The sequence below is a fragment of the Natator depressus genome, chromosome 2, assembly GCF_965152275.1.
Source record: "Natator depressus isolate rNatDep1 chromosome 2, rNatDep2.hap1, whole genome shotgun sequence".
Taxonomy (NCBI): Eukaryota; Metazoa; Chordata; order Testudines; family Cheloniidae; genus Natator; species Natator depressus.
This window is the reverse complement of record NC_134235.1, coordinates 260,830,151-260,847,065: the sequence shown is the minus strand read 5'-3', so window position 1 is coordinate 260,847,065 and position 16,915 is coordinate 260,830,151. Positions and strand designations below refer to the sequence as shown.

The 16,915-nt window shown below is 45.9% G+C and overlaps 1 protein-coding gene across 3 annotated transcripts in view; it reads left to right on the top strand.

The window, feature by feature from the left end:
* LOC141983395 (KAT8 regulatory NSL complex subunit 1-like) overlaps nucleotides 1-16,915 on the top strand; it is a 139,913-nt gene that overhangs the window by 5,370 nt on the left and 117,628 nt on the right. Inside the window, exon 3 of one of the 3 annotated variants that reach the window (XM_074946486.1) lies at nucleotides 14,931-15,132. The exons of 1 other annotated variant lie outside the window; for it this stretch is intronic. Coding sequence is in view for 1 of the 2 variants with exons in the window: in XM_074946485.1 (XP_074802586.1) it covers nucleotides 3,753-4,159 (407 nt within the window). In the remaining variant the exon portion in view is untranslated. Of the gene's footprint in view, nucleotides 1-3,752; nucleotides 4,160-14,930; nucleotides 15,133-16,915 lie in introns of those variants that run through there. One more of the 3 variants, XM_074946485.1, reaches the window with a different exon arrangement.

Here is a 16,915-nt window from a genome sequence, read left to right as displayed (position 1 = left end):
AGTTACTGAGTTGCTAACAAAAAACACTAAAAACGGCTACTGTACTGGATTATTGACAGGTAATGTTTAACTTATCTTTAAAGCATCGAAGTTACTAAGTATAAACTTGGAACTCCACTATTTCTAGTCTCACGTTTTAGAGAGAACTTCACTTTAAGCAACAAAACATGACAAGATGTGTATTGTGCTAGGGTATTACTGTACATTTCCTGATTTAAGCAGAATGCTGCAGCCTTCCAAGAAATAGCAATATATCAGTTGTATTTTCATTATAAAATAGCCTTATGCCAACACTATCTGTGATTAAAAAAAAAAAATCACTCTAAGTGTTTTTTTCTGATTATTGTATCAAGAAGACTAGTTCCCAATGAAAAATTATTTAATTTAAGATTTTACATTAATTTTGTATTTAACTTTGCCTAGAAGCAAATATGCTTCTCTTAAGGTTTCTCTGGAAAACAAAGCTTTTGACCTTCTTAAATCTCTCTTCTTCTGCCCCTTTTTCTGTTTATAAACAAGCATGACAAATGTCATCCCAGAGAGGAAACTTTTCAGAATTATAAATGCCTGAAAATAGGAGCTAGTAATAGAAGTCTTTCCTCTGCTTTGCTAGAAAATACAGTAAAAACGAATATTGAAATAGTTGTTATCCATTTAAGTTAGTAGATAATTATAAACACTAAATATTTTCCAAGAATGAAAGGCTAAGAACAACAGTTAGGAATTTAATCAGATAAGACTCATGTTATAATAATCTTTATAACCCATTATGCTAGTAGAGGAAGTTTGTCATGAGCCTCTTTTAAACCAATAAAATGTAATATAGTTTACTTTTGTACCAGTAGAACTTCAGTCAAATAAAATTGTTGTGGTCCCTTCCCAAAATAAATTTAAAAGCTTCTGATGACCGCATGTCGAAAACTTGCTTCTCCTTTGTCACAGAGTCCAGTTCAAAAAGCAGGTGTTCTTTGGCTGTCTCATGACTTTTTTTTTTTTAAAAAGACTTTTAAACTGTCAGTTTCTAAAAGATGGCTGTTCCGATTTTCTTGATAGACTAATTTTTTCTTCTTAATTTACTTGTATTGCACCTAATTAATACTCTTATTGAACTAACTTAGTCACCTAACTGTTCAGAGTAACACTGTTTATCTGTTTAACTAAGTGTGTGGTCCCATGCAAAGGATACATGTCTGTGAGACAAACTTGAATTTTACTCGCAGTTCTGCTGCTATGTTGACTTACTGAGTCGCCTTGGACAAGTTGCTTCCCCACGGTAAAATGAGGATATTTGACTAGCTTGGTAATATGCCTTTGAGATCTATGAATGGAAAGCTTTTGTTATGCTCAGTGTTTATGGCTTTAATTTTCATGTTTGCTCTAGGGTTTGTCAAATCTCCAAGTCCACACTGTTCCTGATCAAATGTATACAATGAAAAGACCTTTTAAAGGCACTGTTTCTGTGAGTAAACCAATCTCCTACAACCCTTTCACACATACACCTGCCTTCCAGGATGTTGATCTTTCTACTGTGATCCCAGTCCATTGCCTTTATATAAACTGAATATTGGCAACTGCAGTTTAAAAAAAATAATCATGAGCTTGGCAGCAAAATTAATACATTAAAAACATTGATTTTGGTTTGTCTTGATTTTTGAACTCACACTGCCCACCCCAAGTGTATTTGTGACAATTAGTGTTGCCATTGCTCCCAAACGTATTAAGGTAACTTTTGATCTCCATTGGAGGAGCTCTCACCCCCACATTTGCCTGTCTTCCTCAGTTGTCTATTAGTTCTGCCCCCCTCTCCCAACCTCCAGCATCAGTTCTGCCTTCCCTCCCAGCCTCACCCTCTGCTCCTCTTGCAGTTCCTGGGGCTCTTCATCCCTGTCCCAGGGTTGTTGGGGTGTCGTTTTTTTGAGGGGGGAAATGGCAGTACAGAGGCCTGCAGCAGGATCCCCTTCTTCTTCCCCTTTCAGGCTGGAGGTGGGAGCAGCTCCAGGGACTCCTCGCCTCTCTCGCTCACCATTCCCAGCTCCAGTGTTGCAGGAAGGGAGAGGGGAGGAACAGAAGAGCTGCCCTGTTACCTATTGGAGGGAAGGAGGGTGCAGCCTGAGCTGTTGGGCTCTAACTGTTCTCAGTTTCCCTCCTATGAGACTTGTCAGCTCCTGGAGGGTGGGGAGCTCTACTAGCTTCTTGCAGCGGCTCCCTATGGCTTCTCTTCCTCCAGAGGCGGGGCAGTGGGGAAAGCAGCCATATAAGGGGGCTTCCTCAAGATAGAAGAGAAATATGTGAGACGGCTGGAGCTTTTTAGAATGATTGAGACTCCGGCCAAAGTCACCAGTGTTGCAAAGAAATTGGGAGAGTTGGCAACAATGAAACTGAAAATAGTGCATGACCCTGAGTTGCCCAGGTGGCAAGTCCCAGAGAGTATTCCTAGGTAGTTGCTGAACCTGGATGTTTGGTTTGTTGGCTGGATAAAAAGTCAGTTGATGATTGAGGTTGGGCTTGTGTTTGAAGCACAGAGAGAAATGTGTGGTACTCTAACACTAATATCCTGCTCTTATGTCTGCTTGTAAATAGAGAAGGAAGAGAAACTGTCAGGGTCTCTGTAGCACAAAGCTAGCTGCTTTGCTTTTATACAATCATGAAGTGCTTAAAGTGTGTATGGGGAGGCTATAAAGATGTGGGAGCAACAACAGCTTGGGTAAGACCGTGCTTAAAGTACATTCCCTTAAAGAGACAGTTCTGTTTTTAGAGTAGCAGCGGTGTTAGTCGGTATCCGCAAAAAGAACAGGAGTACTTGTGGCACCTTAGAGACTAACCAATTTATTTGAGCATAGCTGTAGCTCAAGAAAGCTTATGCTCAGATAAATTGGTTAGTCTCTAAGGTGCCACAAGTACTCCTGTTCTTTTTGAGCATAAGCTTTCTTGGGACCCCTTGCCATCTCTACCTTAAAGCACTGGAATCATGCTAATCCCTTTTTGCTGCTCTGCTTGCATTCAGGGCATGGAACAAAGGTGAAGCCCCAGGGCCTGGTTGACTTCCTTGCAGAGGTGAGGAATTAGGTTGGCTGTGGTCCCCTCCACTGGGGAAACCAGCAAGCGTTAGTGATACCACGGGAGGGCAGTCAGCGCCCCCTTTTCCCCGTCCAACTTTATATCTCCTCGGCTGTACCTACTTGGCGGGATGGGGGGAAATAATACTTGCGATTGGTACAGCGTGCTGTCCATTTCTCCTTCATTATGTGGTTGAAGGAGATTGGATAGAATTCCCCCAGTGAAGGAGAGTATATGGGGTGGCGGAGATAGTAGCAGAAGAACCAATCAGAACAGAGTGGAGGTGACCCCCCCCCCCAAGACTGGAGTTGTTGACTGCGACAGCCCGGTGCAGGCGCAGATACAATGAAAAGAGGAAGACGGGGTCTCCGAGTGCGCTTGCGTAGAGTGGAGAGCGTGGGGACGGCGCCATGAGTGGAGACGATGGGGTTGGTGTGCGCATGTGCTGGGCCGGCGGGGGAGGGGATGGGAGCGGTCTGCCTGCGTGGGGCGGAGGGCCGTGTATATGCGCGTGCGCGCGGTGGTGGGCCTGACTGGGCGCCCTGACAGAGGCGGCGCCCTGGGCGCTGTATTGTCCGGGCTCGGCCGTGGGGAGGCGGCTGTGGAGGGAAAGAGGAGCCCGCCAGAACCTGCTGCTCCTATGGAGAACCCGGGCCCCCCGTGAGGCGTCGCTCTCGGTCCCGTTCGGTCCCCGCATGGCGGCGGCCATGGCCCCAGCGCTCCCCGAGCCGCCCTCCGAGGTGCCCCCGGACAGGGAGGCAGCGGCGCGGGGCCGCCAGGCAGCGCTGTGGGGACGGGCGCGCAGCCTGTGCCGGAGGCTGCGGGCGCTGCAGGCTCAGCAGGTGGAGCGGCACGTTCGGCAGCAGCTGGCCGGGCTGGTGCGGTACATGGGGCGGGCGGCTCCCGCCGGCCTCCCTCGCGTCCTGGGGCCTGACCTGCGGCAGCTGGCGGCCAGCGCCACCGCCAGGCTCCGGGCCGCCCAGGGGGCTTGTGACTCGGACGCCACCGACAGTAGCAGCAGTGGCGGCTCTAGCTGCGGTTCCGGGGGGGAGACTGATAGCGAAAGCCCGGAGGAGGAGCGATCCGTACCGGCCCCTGCAACGTGAGTAACGGGGGCTGCTTCGTGGCGGGTGGGGGCGGTTACCGGACCGGGGCTGAGAGCTACGAAGTTACCCGCCCTTCTCGCACTTGGGGCCTGAGGGAAGTGGCGGGGTCATCCCGGCGCGTGGGCTTCTCTCCCGTAGCTGTGGCGAGAGTTTTCCTGAGATGGATTTAAAGTGCTGTGAGTCACTTGGCGCTTCTCTGCCGTGCGCGCTGCAAAACCCTTCCTGATGGGAAGGAGATGCTGTGACAACCGCAGCGACGTGAAAGCCGCCGCAGCCGCCTGAACTGCTCACAGCAAAGCCTAACTCCGCATCTCCTTCTCCGAGACGGGAATCTGCGTCGCCAACTTCTCCACGGCTTCCCGCCCCACCCGCTATCAGTCAGACTTATAACCTTGAGGTTACCGGCTCCTCCTTTAAACTCTATCACCAGATGTGCGCATTCATACAACTCACCGCTTCCTTACTGATCCTGCTCTCAGAACGCTGATTCTGGCCACGTTCTCTCACATGAGTGAATAAATAAATGCTTTGTCATAACGAGCGTTTCCCTTAAGTACCTTATCCATAGTTTCAGATTTAAGTTTTCAAACAAACCAACCCACTTCATGCTTATTTTTGTAGAATTGCTTCAGTATTATAATGGTTTTGGCTGGGTTTTCTGAGTAACTAGCATATATAATTTAGTTATCCAATTTATTTAATCTAATTTTCCATTTTCAGGTAAAATTAAACATTGGGCAAAAAGAACATGAAGTATGAATTTTCAGTAATAGAGTGTAATAAATATGTTTTGTAATAAATGCACTGACCTAGAGGGAGATCTTGGTTCAGTTACTGGTTCTGCCATAGATTTCTTGTGAGAGCTTTGGTGTCACTATTTGCCTCATTTTACCTAAGTTAAATGCAGATACTTTCCTATCTCATAAGGTTGTTGTGACATTCTTGAATACTATCCTGATAAGTGTTCTATCAAAACCTAGATAGAATCATAAGGATGCTTTCTTGAGGCAAGGGACAGTACAGTAACCAACATCTTAAGACCATCACATAGGGCTTTTGAATACTTTTTTTAGGCCAAAACAGTCTCTTCAGATTGTAAATTTATGTGTTATCAGTAATCTGAGAATTAGAATTTCTGGTTTGTGGTGTTTATATTGTAATGTATAGATGACTTTACAGAGGAGAACTGATTTGTTTAAAATATCATTGAATTATTTTCCATAGTGCTAGTAGAATGTGTGTCTCTTCACAGGTTTCAGAGTAGCAGCCGTGTTTATCTGTATCCGCAAAAAGAAAAGGAGGATAACAAATTTATTAGAGCATAAGCTATCGTGAGCTACAGCTCACTTCATGATGATCACACGGTATGCATCCGATGAAGTGAGCTGTAGCTCACGAAAGCTTATGCTCTAATAAATTTGTTAGTCTCTAAGGTGCCACAAGTCCTCCTTTTTCTTTTTGTCTCTTCACAGACATTCAGGGCGAGGAGTTCCTTGCCTAAAGAAGCATAATAGTTGGAAAAGATCAAAAACAGGCCATGATTTGTGGGGTGAAAAGTACAAAAGGGAAAGAAACAAAGAGAACCTTCCTGTTTAAAATAAATAAATTAAAAATTGCCCCTTTCTGAAACTCACAGTTCCTTTTGAGCATGGAGATCTTGAAAGACCACTATCCTTGTCAACAAACAACTTTCAGCATAGTGAAATTGGGATTTTTTGGACGTATATTACAAATTAAAACCACCAAGTTTTTCATACTGTTAATTTAGTAATTAATTGGCTTTAATAGAGGTCATATGTGTGCTTTGAAAGTATTGCATATTTATTACAAGCTATTATTTTTGCTTTCTAGGGAGGAAGTGACTAACAGGCTGGACAGTTGCTTAGTTTGGCATGTAGAACCTAAGATACAAACAACAGTTGTAGGATGCATTTAGAGCACTCAGCAAAGTTTCAATATTATGTAATCTATCCTGTGAAGAAGTGACTCTGAAAAAAGTATCATGGTGGATAATCAACTAAACATGAGTTCCCAGCTCACTGCTGTAGCCAAAAGGGCTAATACAGTCCTTGAGTGCATAAACAGGAATTTCGAGTAGGAATAGAAGGGTTATCTTTCTTCGGTGTCCACAATTCAGAAAGGGTGGTGATAAATGGGAGAGGGTTCAGAGCAGAGCCGTGAGAATGATTAAAGGATTAGAAAATCTGCCTTACAGTGACAGACTCAGGGAGCTCAGTTTCTTTAGCTTAACAAAAAGAAGGTGAAGGGGTGACTTGATTACATTCTATAAGTACCTCCATGGGAAACAAATATTTAATAAGGGTCTCTTCAATCTACCAGAGAAAGGTATAATCCCCAATTCTGTGGCTGGAACTTGAAGCCAGACAAATTCAGATTGGAAATAAGGCAGAAATTTTTGAGAGAGTAAGTAACCATTGGTCCAGTTTACCAAGGTGTGTGGTAGATTCTATAACTGGATATTTTCCTGGAAGTTATTTTAGGAATATTCTAGGAATTATTTTGGGAGCATTGTGTGGTCTGTGTTATATAGGAGGTCAGAGTAGATCGGGATAGGCAAACTATGGCCTGGGAGCCCCATCCAGCCCTCCAGATGTTTTAATCCAGCTCTTGAGCTCCCGCCGGGTAGAACAGTTGGGTGCTTGCCCCTCTCCGCACAGCTCCCAGAAGCAGTGGCATGTCCCCTCCCGGCTCCTACCCAGAGGGGCAGCCACAGGGTTCCGCACACTGCCCCTGCAGCTCCCATTGGCCGGGAACCGTGACCAATGGGAGCTGCAGGGGCGGCACCTGCAGACAGGGCAGCATGCAGAGCCGCCTGGCCGTGCCTCCATGTAGGAGCCAGAGGGGGGACATGCTGCTGCTTCTGGGAGTCGCTTGAGGTAGGCGCTGCCCAGAGCCTGCACCCCCGACCCCCTGCCACAACCCTGATCCCCCTCCCACCCTCCAAACCCCTCAATCCTAGCCCAGAGCACCCTCCTGCACCCTCAAGCCTTCATGCCCATCCCCACCCCAGAGCCCGCACCCAACCACCCCTTCCCGCACCCTGAATTCCTCATTTCTGGCCCCATCCGGATCCCGCACCCCAACCACGAATTTCTTGAGCATTTATGGCCTCCCATACAATTTCAGTACCCAGATGTGGCCGTGGGGTGAAAAAGTTTGCCCACCCCTGAACTAGATGATCACAGTGGTCCCTTCTGATTTTGGAATCTGTGAATCTATTATAATGATATTGATCATTTACTGATCAGAGCACAAAACTTGGAGACAGGTAATCTTGGTTCTGTTCCTATCACTGACACAGTTGGACTATAGCAGAGTAACTTAAATATATGTGTCAGTTTCCCCTGTCAGTTAGGGCTTACTGATATTCAAGTGTGTCTTAGGGCTGTAATTAACCTTTAAGTACTTTGAGATGGTTGGAAGAGAGGGCTCTTTTTAACTGCAGATTTTTATGATGCACATAATCCTACAGATTAGGCTGCATCATCCGTCTCTTGAATGATCCTCTTCCTTATGTTTATTTTCCAGTTATCTAGTGAGGTGAGTATTCTGTTTCCCCCTGTGGTAATTTATTAGCTAGAAGTGGATGGAAGGGAATCATTGTTGAGAGGCAGCATCCTTCTAGAAAGCAGTCTCCACCCTCCATCCGCCACATAGAGGATGCTAAGATTCTTACTAGGGTGCTGCACCTCTGTCCTGCTCAGCAGTTTAATCTTCATTATAAGCCTCTGATTAGTAGGTGTCTGATAACATCACAGTCCTGGTTCTGCCTAGCACAGGGGTGGGCAAACTACGGCCCGCGGGCTGGATCCAGCCCTCAAGCTCCCGCTGGGGAGCGGGAGCGGGAGCTGGGGCTTGCCCTGCTCTGGTGCTCCAGCCGGGGAGCAGGGTCAGGGGACTCACCACACAGCTCCTGGAAGCCGTGGTGTGGCCCTGCTCCAGCTGGGGCGCGGGGTTGGGAGAAGCACTGTGTGGCCTCCAGAAGCCACGGCATGGCCCCATTCTGGCACTCCAGCCAGAGCGCAGGATCGGGGGCTGCTCCACGCAGCTCCTGGAATCTGTCCCGCAGCTCCACTCCTGTACACCCACGCTCCGGCCTGTACATGCTCCAATGGATGGGGCAGCATGTAGAGCCGCCTGGCTGCACTTCCGCATAGGAGCCAGAGAAGGGACATGCTGCTGCTTCCAGGAGCCGCTTGAGGTAAGCGCCATTGGGAGCCTGCACCCCTGAGCCTCTCCCCAGCCCTGATCCCCCCTCCCACCCTCTGAACCCCTCGATCCCAGCCCGCAGCACCCTCCTGCTCCCCAAACCTTTCATCCCCAGCCCCACCCCAGAGCCCGCACTCCCAGCCAGAGCCTGCACCACTTCCCACACCCCTACCCCAGCCCTGATCCCCCTCCTGCCCTCCAAACCCCTTGGTCCCAGCCCAGAGCACCCTCCTACACCCAAAACTCCTCATCCCCAGCCCCACCACAGAGCCTACCCCACCGCAACCCGGACCCCTCACACTTCCCCCTCCCGCACACTGAACTCCTCATTTCTGGTCCCACCCCAGAGCCAGCACCCCCAACCAGAGCCCAACCCCAATTTTGTGAGCATTCATGGCCCGCCATACAATTTCTATTCCCAGATGTGGCCCTCGGTCCAAAAAGTTTGCCCATCCCTGACCTAGCAGAACTCCTTGGCTGTTATGAGGAGGGGGGAATCTTTGATATTCCGTCCTTTCTAGCCTATGTCCATGACTCTTTCAGTGAACATCTCCAGTTGTCTCAGTTGATCCTCTGAGGTTTCACAAGTATCAGCAAAGTGAAATTGACCTGATTGTTTGTCAGTTTCCCTGCACTCCTCAGAACTGCCTAGCAGCAGTGATAAATAAGTTATGACAAGCACTAGAAAGCTATTCATGTGAGTTAAGAGGACCCAAATAAAGAAGTCTCGAAGAGGCAGTGCAATAGATGGAGAGCTTCATCTGCTAGGAGGTTAAGGAAGGGGCTGAATAGAGCACCCTTGCCCAAGAAGTCAGGCCTTCTGGGGGCCGGGAGGCTTTTCCCTCCTAGTGGGTAGGGGATCTTCAAAACTGATGACTTAATAACCAGAAGTAGATATAAAAGAACTCCTGAGCAAAGGCCCAGGATCAGAACCTTGGTGGAAATTCCAGGGTTCTTCCCACCAGCTTTTTGGTTGGTAGAGGTGGTGCTGCGCTGCTTACCCTCCCTGGAGAGGTGGGGCTTACGTTTCATATCAGCCTCTGGGTAGTCGGTGTCTGCAAAACTTTTAATCTCTGGGGATTTGCTGTATTTGAAGTGATATTCCATGTTAGTTTTGTTTCCCTCTTGATGCATACAGTGCATCTCCTTTTGAACCTAATTTTGTATTGCGTTTTTTTTTGTGTGCTGAAAAACTTTAGGAGACTATGGTGTGGAGGTAGTACATGTTCTAACGTTGCCTTTGTAGTAAAATTATTTTAAAATATTTTCTTTTTGTTGAAAGAAATAAACACTTAACTAATCCTTGAAGCTGTCAAGAAATATGGACAAGGGTGATCCAGTGGATAGTGTACTGGAACATTCAGAAAGGTCACTTATCAAAGGCTCTTTAGCAAAGTAAGAAGTCATGAGATAAAAGGGACGGTCCTCTCATGGATTAGTAACTGGTTAAAAGACAGAAAACAAAGGGTTGGAATAAATGGTCATTTTTCACAGTGGAAAGAGGTGCTGGGACCAGTGCTGTTCAACAAACTCATAAATGATCTGGAAAAGGGGGTAAACAGTGCAGTGGTAAACTTTGCAGATGATACAAAGTTACTCAAGGTAGTTAAGTCCAAACTAACTGAAGAGTTACAAAGGGCTCTCACAAAACTGGGGGACCAGGTAACAAAATGGCAGATGAAATTCATTGTTGATAAATGCAAAGTAATGCACACTGGGAAAATAATCCGACCTATACATACAAAATGATCAGGACTAAATTAGCTGTTATCACTCAAGGAAAAGATCTTGGATTCATCAAGGATCGTTCTCTGAAAACATCTGCTCAGTGTGCAGTGACCATCAAAAAAGCGAACAATGTTAGGAAAACCACTAGGAAAGGAATAGATAGCACAGAAAATAAAATGCCACTATAGAAATCCATGGTCCTCCCACACCTTGAATACTGCATGCAGTTGGTTTGCCCCATCTCAAAAAAGATATATTAGAACTGGAAAACATACAGAGAAAGGTAACAAAAATGAAATAGCTTCCATTTGAAAGAGATGAAAGATTGGGATTGTTCAGGTTGGAGAAAAGATGAGGCTGAGCGGGGGATACAGTAGAGGTCTATAAAATCATGAGTTGTATGAAGAAAGTGAATACAGGAGTGTTGTTTACTCCGCCATGTAACACAAGAACCACGGGTCACCCAATGAAATTAATAGGCAGCAGGTTTAAAACAAACATAAGGAAGTACTTCACACAATGTAAATTGTAGAACTCATTGCCTTTGGGATATTGTGAAAGCTAAAAGTATACCTGGGTTCAACAAAGAATTACGCCTTGTCTACACTACAAAGTTTTTGTCGACAAAAAATAAAACCACCCTGATGATAGACATAAGGCTTTTTGTGCAAAATTTTTGTGGACAAAGTGCCAGAGTAGACACCACACTGGATTTTATTGCTTTAATTGGCCTCCAGGAGGTGTCCCACAATGCCCATTGTGTCTGCTCTGGTCAACAGTTTGAACTCCACTGCCCTACAGCCAGGTAAACAACCATCTGGCCCTCCACCTTAGAAGCCTGGGAATTTTTGAAATTCCATTTTCTGTTTGCTTGGGGTGGAGAGGTCTGATCACATCTTCCCAGGTGATCATGGCAGGTTATTGCAGCAAACGCTCTCCAGCTTGCACCACTGTGGAGCTGTTGGATCTGATCAGTATATGGGGAGAGGAGGCTGTGCAATCCCAGCTGTGCTTGAGCTATAGGAATTGGGATGCCTACAGGCACACTTCTCAAGACTTTTGTGAAAAGAGCTATTATCGGGACACTCTGTAGTGCACAGTGAAGATAATGGAGCTGAGGCAAGCATACCATTAGGTGAGGGAGGTGAACCCTCACTCTGGTGCTGTACCTAAGACCTGCTAGCGCTATAAGGAGGTGGACACTATCCTCAGTGGCGACCCCACTGCCAAGAGCCCCGTGGATACTTCGGTGGGTCTCTGAATATTATCCTCATTGAGGTCTAACTTGCCATAAAAGCATTGCCAGCACACCTTTAATCTGCCAGAGGCACATTCCACGGTCATCCAGCACCTACTTGGCCTGTTGTTGAACTGCTCCTTACTGCTATCCAGGTTTCCCGTGTAAGATTTCATGAGCCATGGCTGTAAGGGGTACGCCAGGTGTCCAGGATCACTATGGGCATATCAATATCCCCCACTGTAATCTTCTGGTCTGGAAAGAAAGTCCCCACTTGTAGCTTTCTATACAGGGTGGTGTTCCTGAAGATGCATGCGTCATGCACCTTTCAGGACTACTCTGCATTGATATCAGTGAAACGCCCAGGGTGATCCACAAGCACCTGCAACACCATGGAGAAGTACCCCTTCCTATTGATGTACTCAGTCACAAGATGTTCTGGTGCCAAAACTGTAATGTGTGTGCCATCTATAGCCCCTCCACATTTAAGGAAACCCATCTTTGCAAAGCCTTCCACTATTTCACGCGCATTTCCCAGAGTCATGGTCCTTCGTAGCAGGATGCGATTTATTGCCCTGCACACTTATGTTAATGCATCCCCAGTGGCTGACTTCTCAACTCCAAACTGATTCGCGACCGACCAGTTGCAGTCTGGAGTCGCCAGCTTCCACACAGTGCCACACCCTTCTCTAACAATAGGGCAGTTCTCGTTCTGGTGTCCTTGCACCGCAGTGTTGGGGTGAGCTCTGCCCACAGTTCCAGGAGGGTGGCTTTCCACATCAGAAAGGTCTATAGCCACTGCTCGTCATCCCACACCTGTCTGATGATGTGATCCCATCGTTTAGTGCTTGTTTCCCGAGCCCAAAAGCGACCCTCTGCAGCTGTTCTGAGAATGCCAAAAGCAATCTGAAGTTGCTCTTATCCATATTACACAGCATGTCAGGCATCTGGGAGTCGTCTTCAGTTAGGAACTTCGTGATTAACTGCACTGCCATCCGCAGTGTCTTCATGACAGTTATCAGAGCATAGGAGAGCAGTGCGGAATTCCTTCTCACAAAAATGCCGGGGTGCACAGCAAAGTAGGGCCATTTGAAAAATGCCATGAAAGAAAGCTGGAAGCCTGTGGAATGCTGGGACAGAAAGCAATGCATCACGGGACACTGAGCCTGGTCCCAAGATGCGCTGCAATCCGCTCCGTTATCCCACAAGATATAACGGCAGGTGTCAAGCTGGACTGTGGGATAGGTAGTCACAGTGTACTGCTCATACTGTCGATGCTAGTACCCCAAGTGTGGACGTGCTTTGCTAACAGAGTAAGTGTGAACTGCAATACCAATATTTATTATAGTTCTTTTTGAGTGTCGGCATGACTTCTATCAACAAAACTCTGTAATGTAGACAAGACCTTAGATATGTTGAAGGAGGATAGGTCCATCAATGGCTATTAGCCATGATGTGGTTGTGTCTCTGTGTGTTCCTAAACTTCTGACTGCTAGAAGCTGGGACTGGATGATCGTATGGCTCACTCGATAAATTGCCCTGTTTTCACTCCCTCTGAAACATCTGGCACCAGTCACTATCAGAAGACCGGATACTGGGCTACATGGACCATTGCTCTGACCCAGTATGGCCGTTCTTACATTTTTAATTCTGCTTTTGCCAAAAACAGTATTTTCAATATTACTTAAGGCTGTGAGATCAAGTTAGGCCATGCCAAAGTTAAGGCTGCCTAGGCAAATTTATTTTGCCCTTCTTGTGTGTATGTGTTATGATACTCTGTAACTATATGATCACATATTTTTTTCCCCACAGGACCTCTCTCATTCAGTACATAGGAAGGATAGTGTTTATTTGAGGAGCAACTGTTCAACATTTTGTTTTATCATAGTCTTCCGGAGTTTGGCCCCATGCCTTATTTAGTGCACACTATACAACTATTTCCATATTGGTTTTTTGATGTTTGTTAGTAGCTGTGTGTTTCGTAAATACTAACTTATTTTCAAAACATGCCTGTAACATGAGATGAAGTAGATGCATTCTGCAGCTGGAGAACTGATGCACTGAGAAATTAGTGGACACCTTTGATCTTAAGTTTGGGTGCCCAATTTGAGAGGCTGAGGGCTTCATATTTTTCAGAGTATGTAGCATTATATAACACTTTCTATGTTCGGAGCACATCTCCATTTGACTTCAGATGCAGCTATACAGTGCTTAACATTTCTGCAGATTAGACCCCATGGTCTAGAGTTGGGCACCTAGAAAATGAGATTGCTTTAACCATGAAAACAACCTTTCTCTTCATGCAGTCCTTTGCCTCCTGCACTAAACACATTTCAGCTTCAGCCACAAATGAGACAGGGGTTGTACCAACAGCCTCTTTCAGTACATAATCCTGATTCATTCCTAGAGCATGGTACTTTCTGTGCACTGAATGAGGCAAAGATCTTATGGCAAAAACAGTCACGTAATTAGGACTGCATAATAATGCATACGCACAGGGGAGTCGAATTAGGTTTGCACATGCAGTGTTAGTTTTGGCATTTCATAACTTGAGTACTTGAATTTGCCATCTTAACATTCTATTAATGTATGCTTTTGTATGTAATTCTCTGGTGTGGGGGGTGTGTGTGTGTGTGGTTTTTGTTGTGTTTTTTAAACTAAACTTAATGGAATGTTTTGTGTGGAATCATTGACACCCATTTTTTTTTTTCCCATCGGATGCGATGAAACTTTTAAATCTATAGCACAACCACTTGGGTAACAGAGTAACTGATGGCTGTAGTAGTTTCACATAAAGGCAGATGACCAGCCACTAGATGAGGATGAGACCCACATATAGCAGTTAGTTTCACAGATATTTGCTGACAGAGGAATGTTGAGACTGGAATCTTGAATTCTGTTCTGGAGAGGGGTGTCTCTCTAGTGGTCATAGTTTCTTGTGCATTATCTCCCTCCCTAATCCTGATACCCTTCTGCCCTTGTTCCATACTAGATGATCACAATGGTCCCTTCTGGCCATGGAATGTATGAATCTGTCTGTCAACACCGCTCTGCTCTCAAGTCTTCATGGCTATCCTGTCCTGGGCTTCTCATCTAACGTCTCTCCCCTGGCCCCTTTCCACTGGTTTCCAGTACCATCTTTTTGCCAGGTCAGTCCCAATCATTCCCCCCTCCACCCTTGCAGCACCTTGTCTCCTCCCAGTTTCTCTATGCACAGCCCCTGCCAGGCATAGTCTTCTCTCTTCTCCACTCTGATTGCTTGTCTTCGCATGTGCCACCCCTCCTCCAGTACAGCTCTTGTTCCCTCCGTATTCGAGTCATGTTGTGTCCTCCTCCACCCTGTCCGGGTGTCAGCAGAAAGATAATTAAGAAAGTTTTGTACCTGGTGCAATGACCCCCAGCAGTCCGAGACAGTGATTGTAAAGTAATTCCTGCTCAGCCGCAGGATGGAGCATTCCCAGTACAGATAACCTCTGGATAATTTAGCTGCCAAACTCTTAAGTCTGCTGAACACGTGCAAACTGAGACTTTTTCAAAGGCTGATAACTGCCAAATTTGGACTTTTTTCACAGGAACAGAAAAAGGCACATCCCTGATAAAAAGCATCTTATAATGGGAAGTATCAAGCAACCTGAACTCTAGGAGGAGCTGGTAATGCCACCTATAATGTGACTGAAAATGGCACATTCTCAGTCAGTCATATGATTACTAGTGATGTAAAGTGCCTTAAGCGCAATGTGTCTGTCTGCAGATACCAGTGAAGCAATCTCAAAGGTAATTTTAAGAAATTCCTCTGAGGGTACTGATTGGGGGAAAAAAGCTGGGGGTGTGATATTCAGCAGTCCTTAGCTGGTGGCTTTAAATGGACACAACTTAAAAAATATTGCAAATCTTTTATCCAATTTCACATGAGAATTTGTTACTAAAACAGATGCTAACAATCTCTCTTCTTGGTGTGTGCTTTGTACTTATGAGAAAGGGTGCATGTAGTCAGTTTTGATTTCTGTATCAAGTCAGATTTACAGTGTTACTTTCTTACACTCTTGAGAGGCTGTAAACATGTAGATGAGCTCTGAAAACAAAGTCGACTTAGTTGCTGCTATGTAATAAACTTATGAATTTCAAAATATTAATATAGCATTGTAGAGATTTATTTTAATGGAGGACCTTTTAAATGGATAATTAAATTGAAATTTTAAAATACAATTCACTCTTTTCTTGACTGGGAATTTACATAGGGATATGACAAATCTGAATGAGTCTGTGTACTAAAGTAATGGTTGCTATTGTCTGCATATATTTGATCTTAATTCATTGTTTTTAGGGACAAAATCTCTTCCATATCAGGATTGTGTCACTCTGAGTTACTACTCTAAGTACAGTGAGCAAAACTAATTAGCTGATAGGAATTTGTATGCTTCTCTGTTTGTTCATACTTTGAAGCCTTATTGCCAGCTAACTATGCCTGCAGGGAAACTGATTTTCTAGCTCTGCCTAGCAATCATTTTCATATTGCTCTACTTAAAATAAGAACACTCTCTAGAAGCTAATTATACTGTAGATGTTGGTTTTATCACTGCAGTGTAATCTTCTGAGCTCCAGGTGGAAATGATGCTGGCTTAATGGATGAAATATGGAAGTAGGAACCAGCAAGCTGAGTTCGAATCCTGCTTTGAAGACACATCATCTTGCAGCAGGACAATGACAATCAAATGCAATTGGGTGTGCCTCTTACGTAGAGAATTTAAAGAATTTTGAGGTTCCTAGCTTTAAGTTGATTGATGCATGATAGGTAGTAGTGTAACTAGGGCTTGATCAGAGGCTCCAGGAAGTCTTCTCAGCAGTTGAAATGTGATTGAGTCATATAGTATTTGATATCTAGGAGGAGGTGGTATCACTTCAGAGTTGACTTTACTTCCCTTAATAACGAGCATCAGATTTGGTGAGCTAGCAAAAATTTACCATATATTAGACTTGTAGGATTGCTAATTAAAATCTCTTATCCAAAATTGTATGAAATTACTAATGAGCATATCACTGGTAGTGTTCCTTCTAATTTTCCCACCCATGTGCAGAATGAATTTTATGATATGCACCGATATGGGGGCTGTGACACACATCACCTTCATATCGGTGCACTTAACTAAATTCATGTGCTGGGGGTGGGGCCGAGGGGTTCGGAGGGTGGGAGGGAGCTCAGGGTTGGGGAGTAGGGGGTGAGGTGTTTGGGGTGCAGGAGGGTGCTCGGGGCTATGGCAGGGGGAGAGGCTCTCTCCTCGCAGCAGCACCTGGGCTGGAGAGGCACCTCCCCTCGCTGTGGCAGCTCTGGGGTTGGGCCTTCAGGATAGGCAGCCATCCCCTGGCTGTGCCTGGGTCTGCCTCTGGCTGCTCTGGCCATGCCACAGCAGAGTTGGGGCTGGGGGAGGGGCGTCCTGGCTGCGGCAAGTTGGGGGCTAGGCTGGGGGAGAGGTGCCCCTCCCCCAGCCACGGCAAGTCCCTGGACGGTTCCTTGAGCGTCTGAGTGGTGCTAAATAGGCTGCTGCGCAGCCGCGCAGCT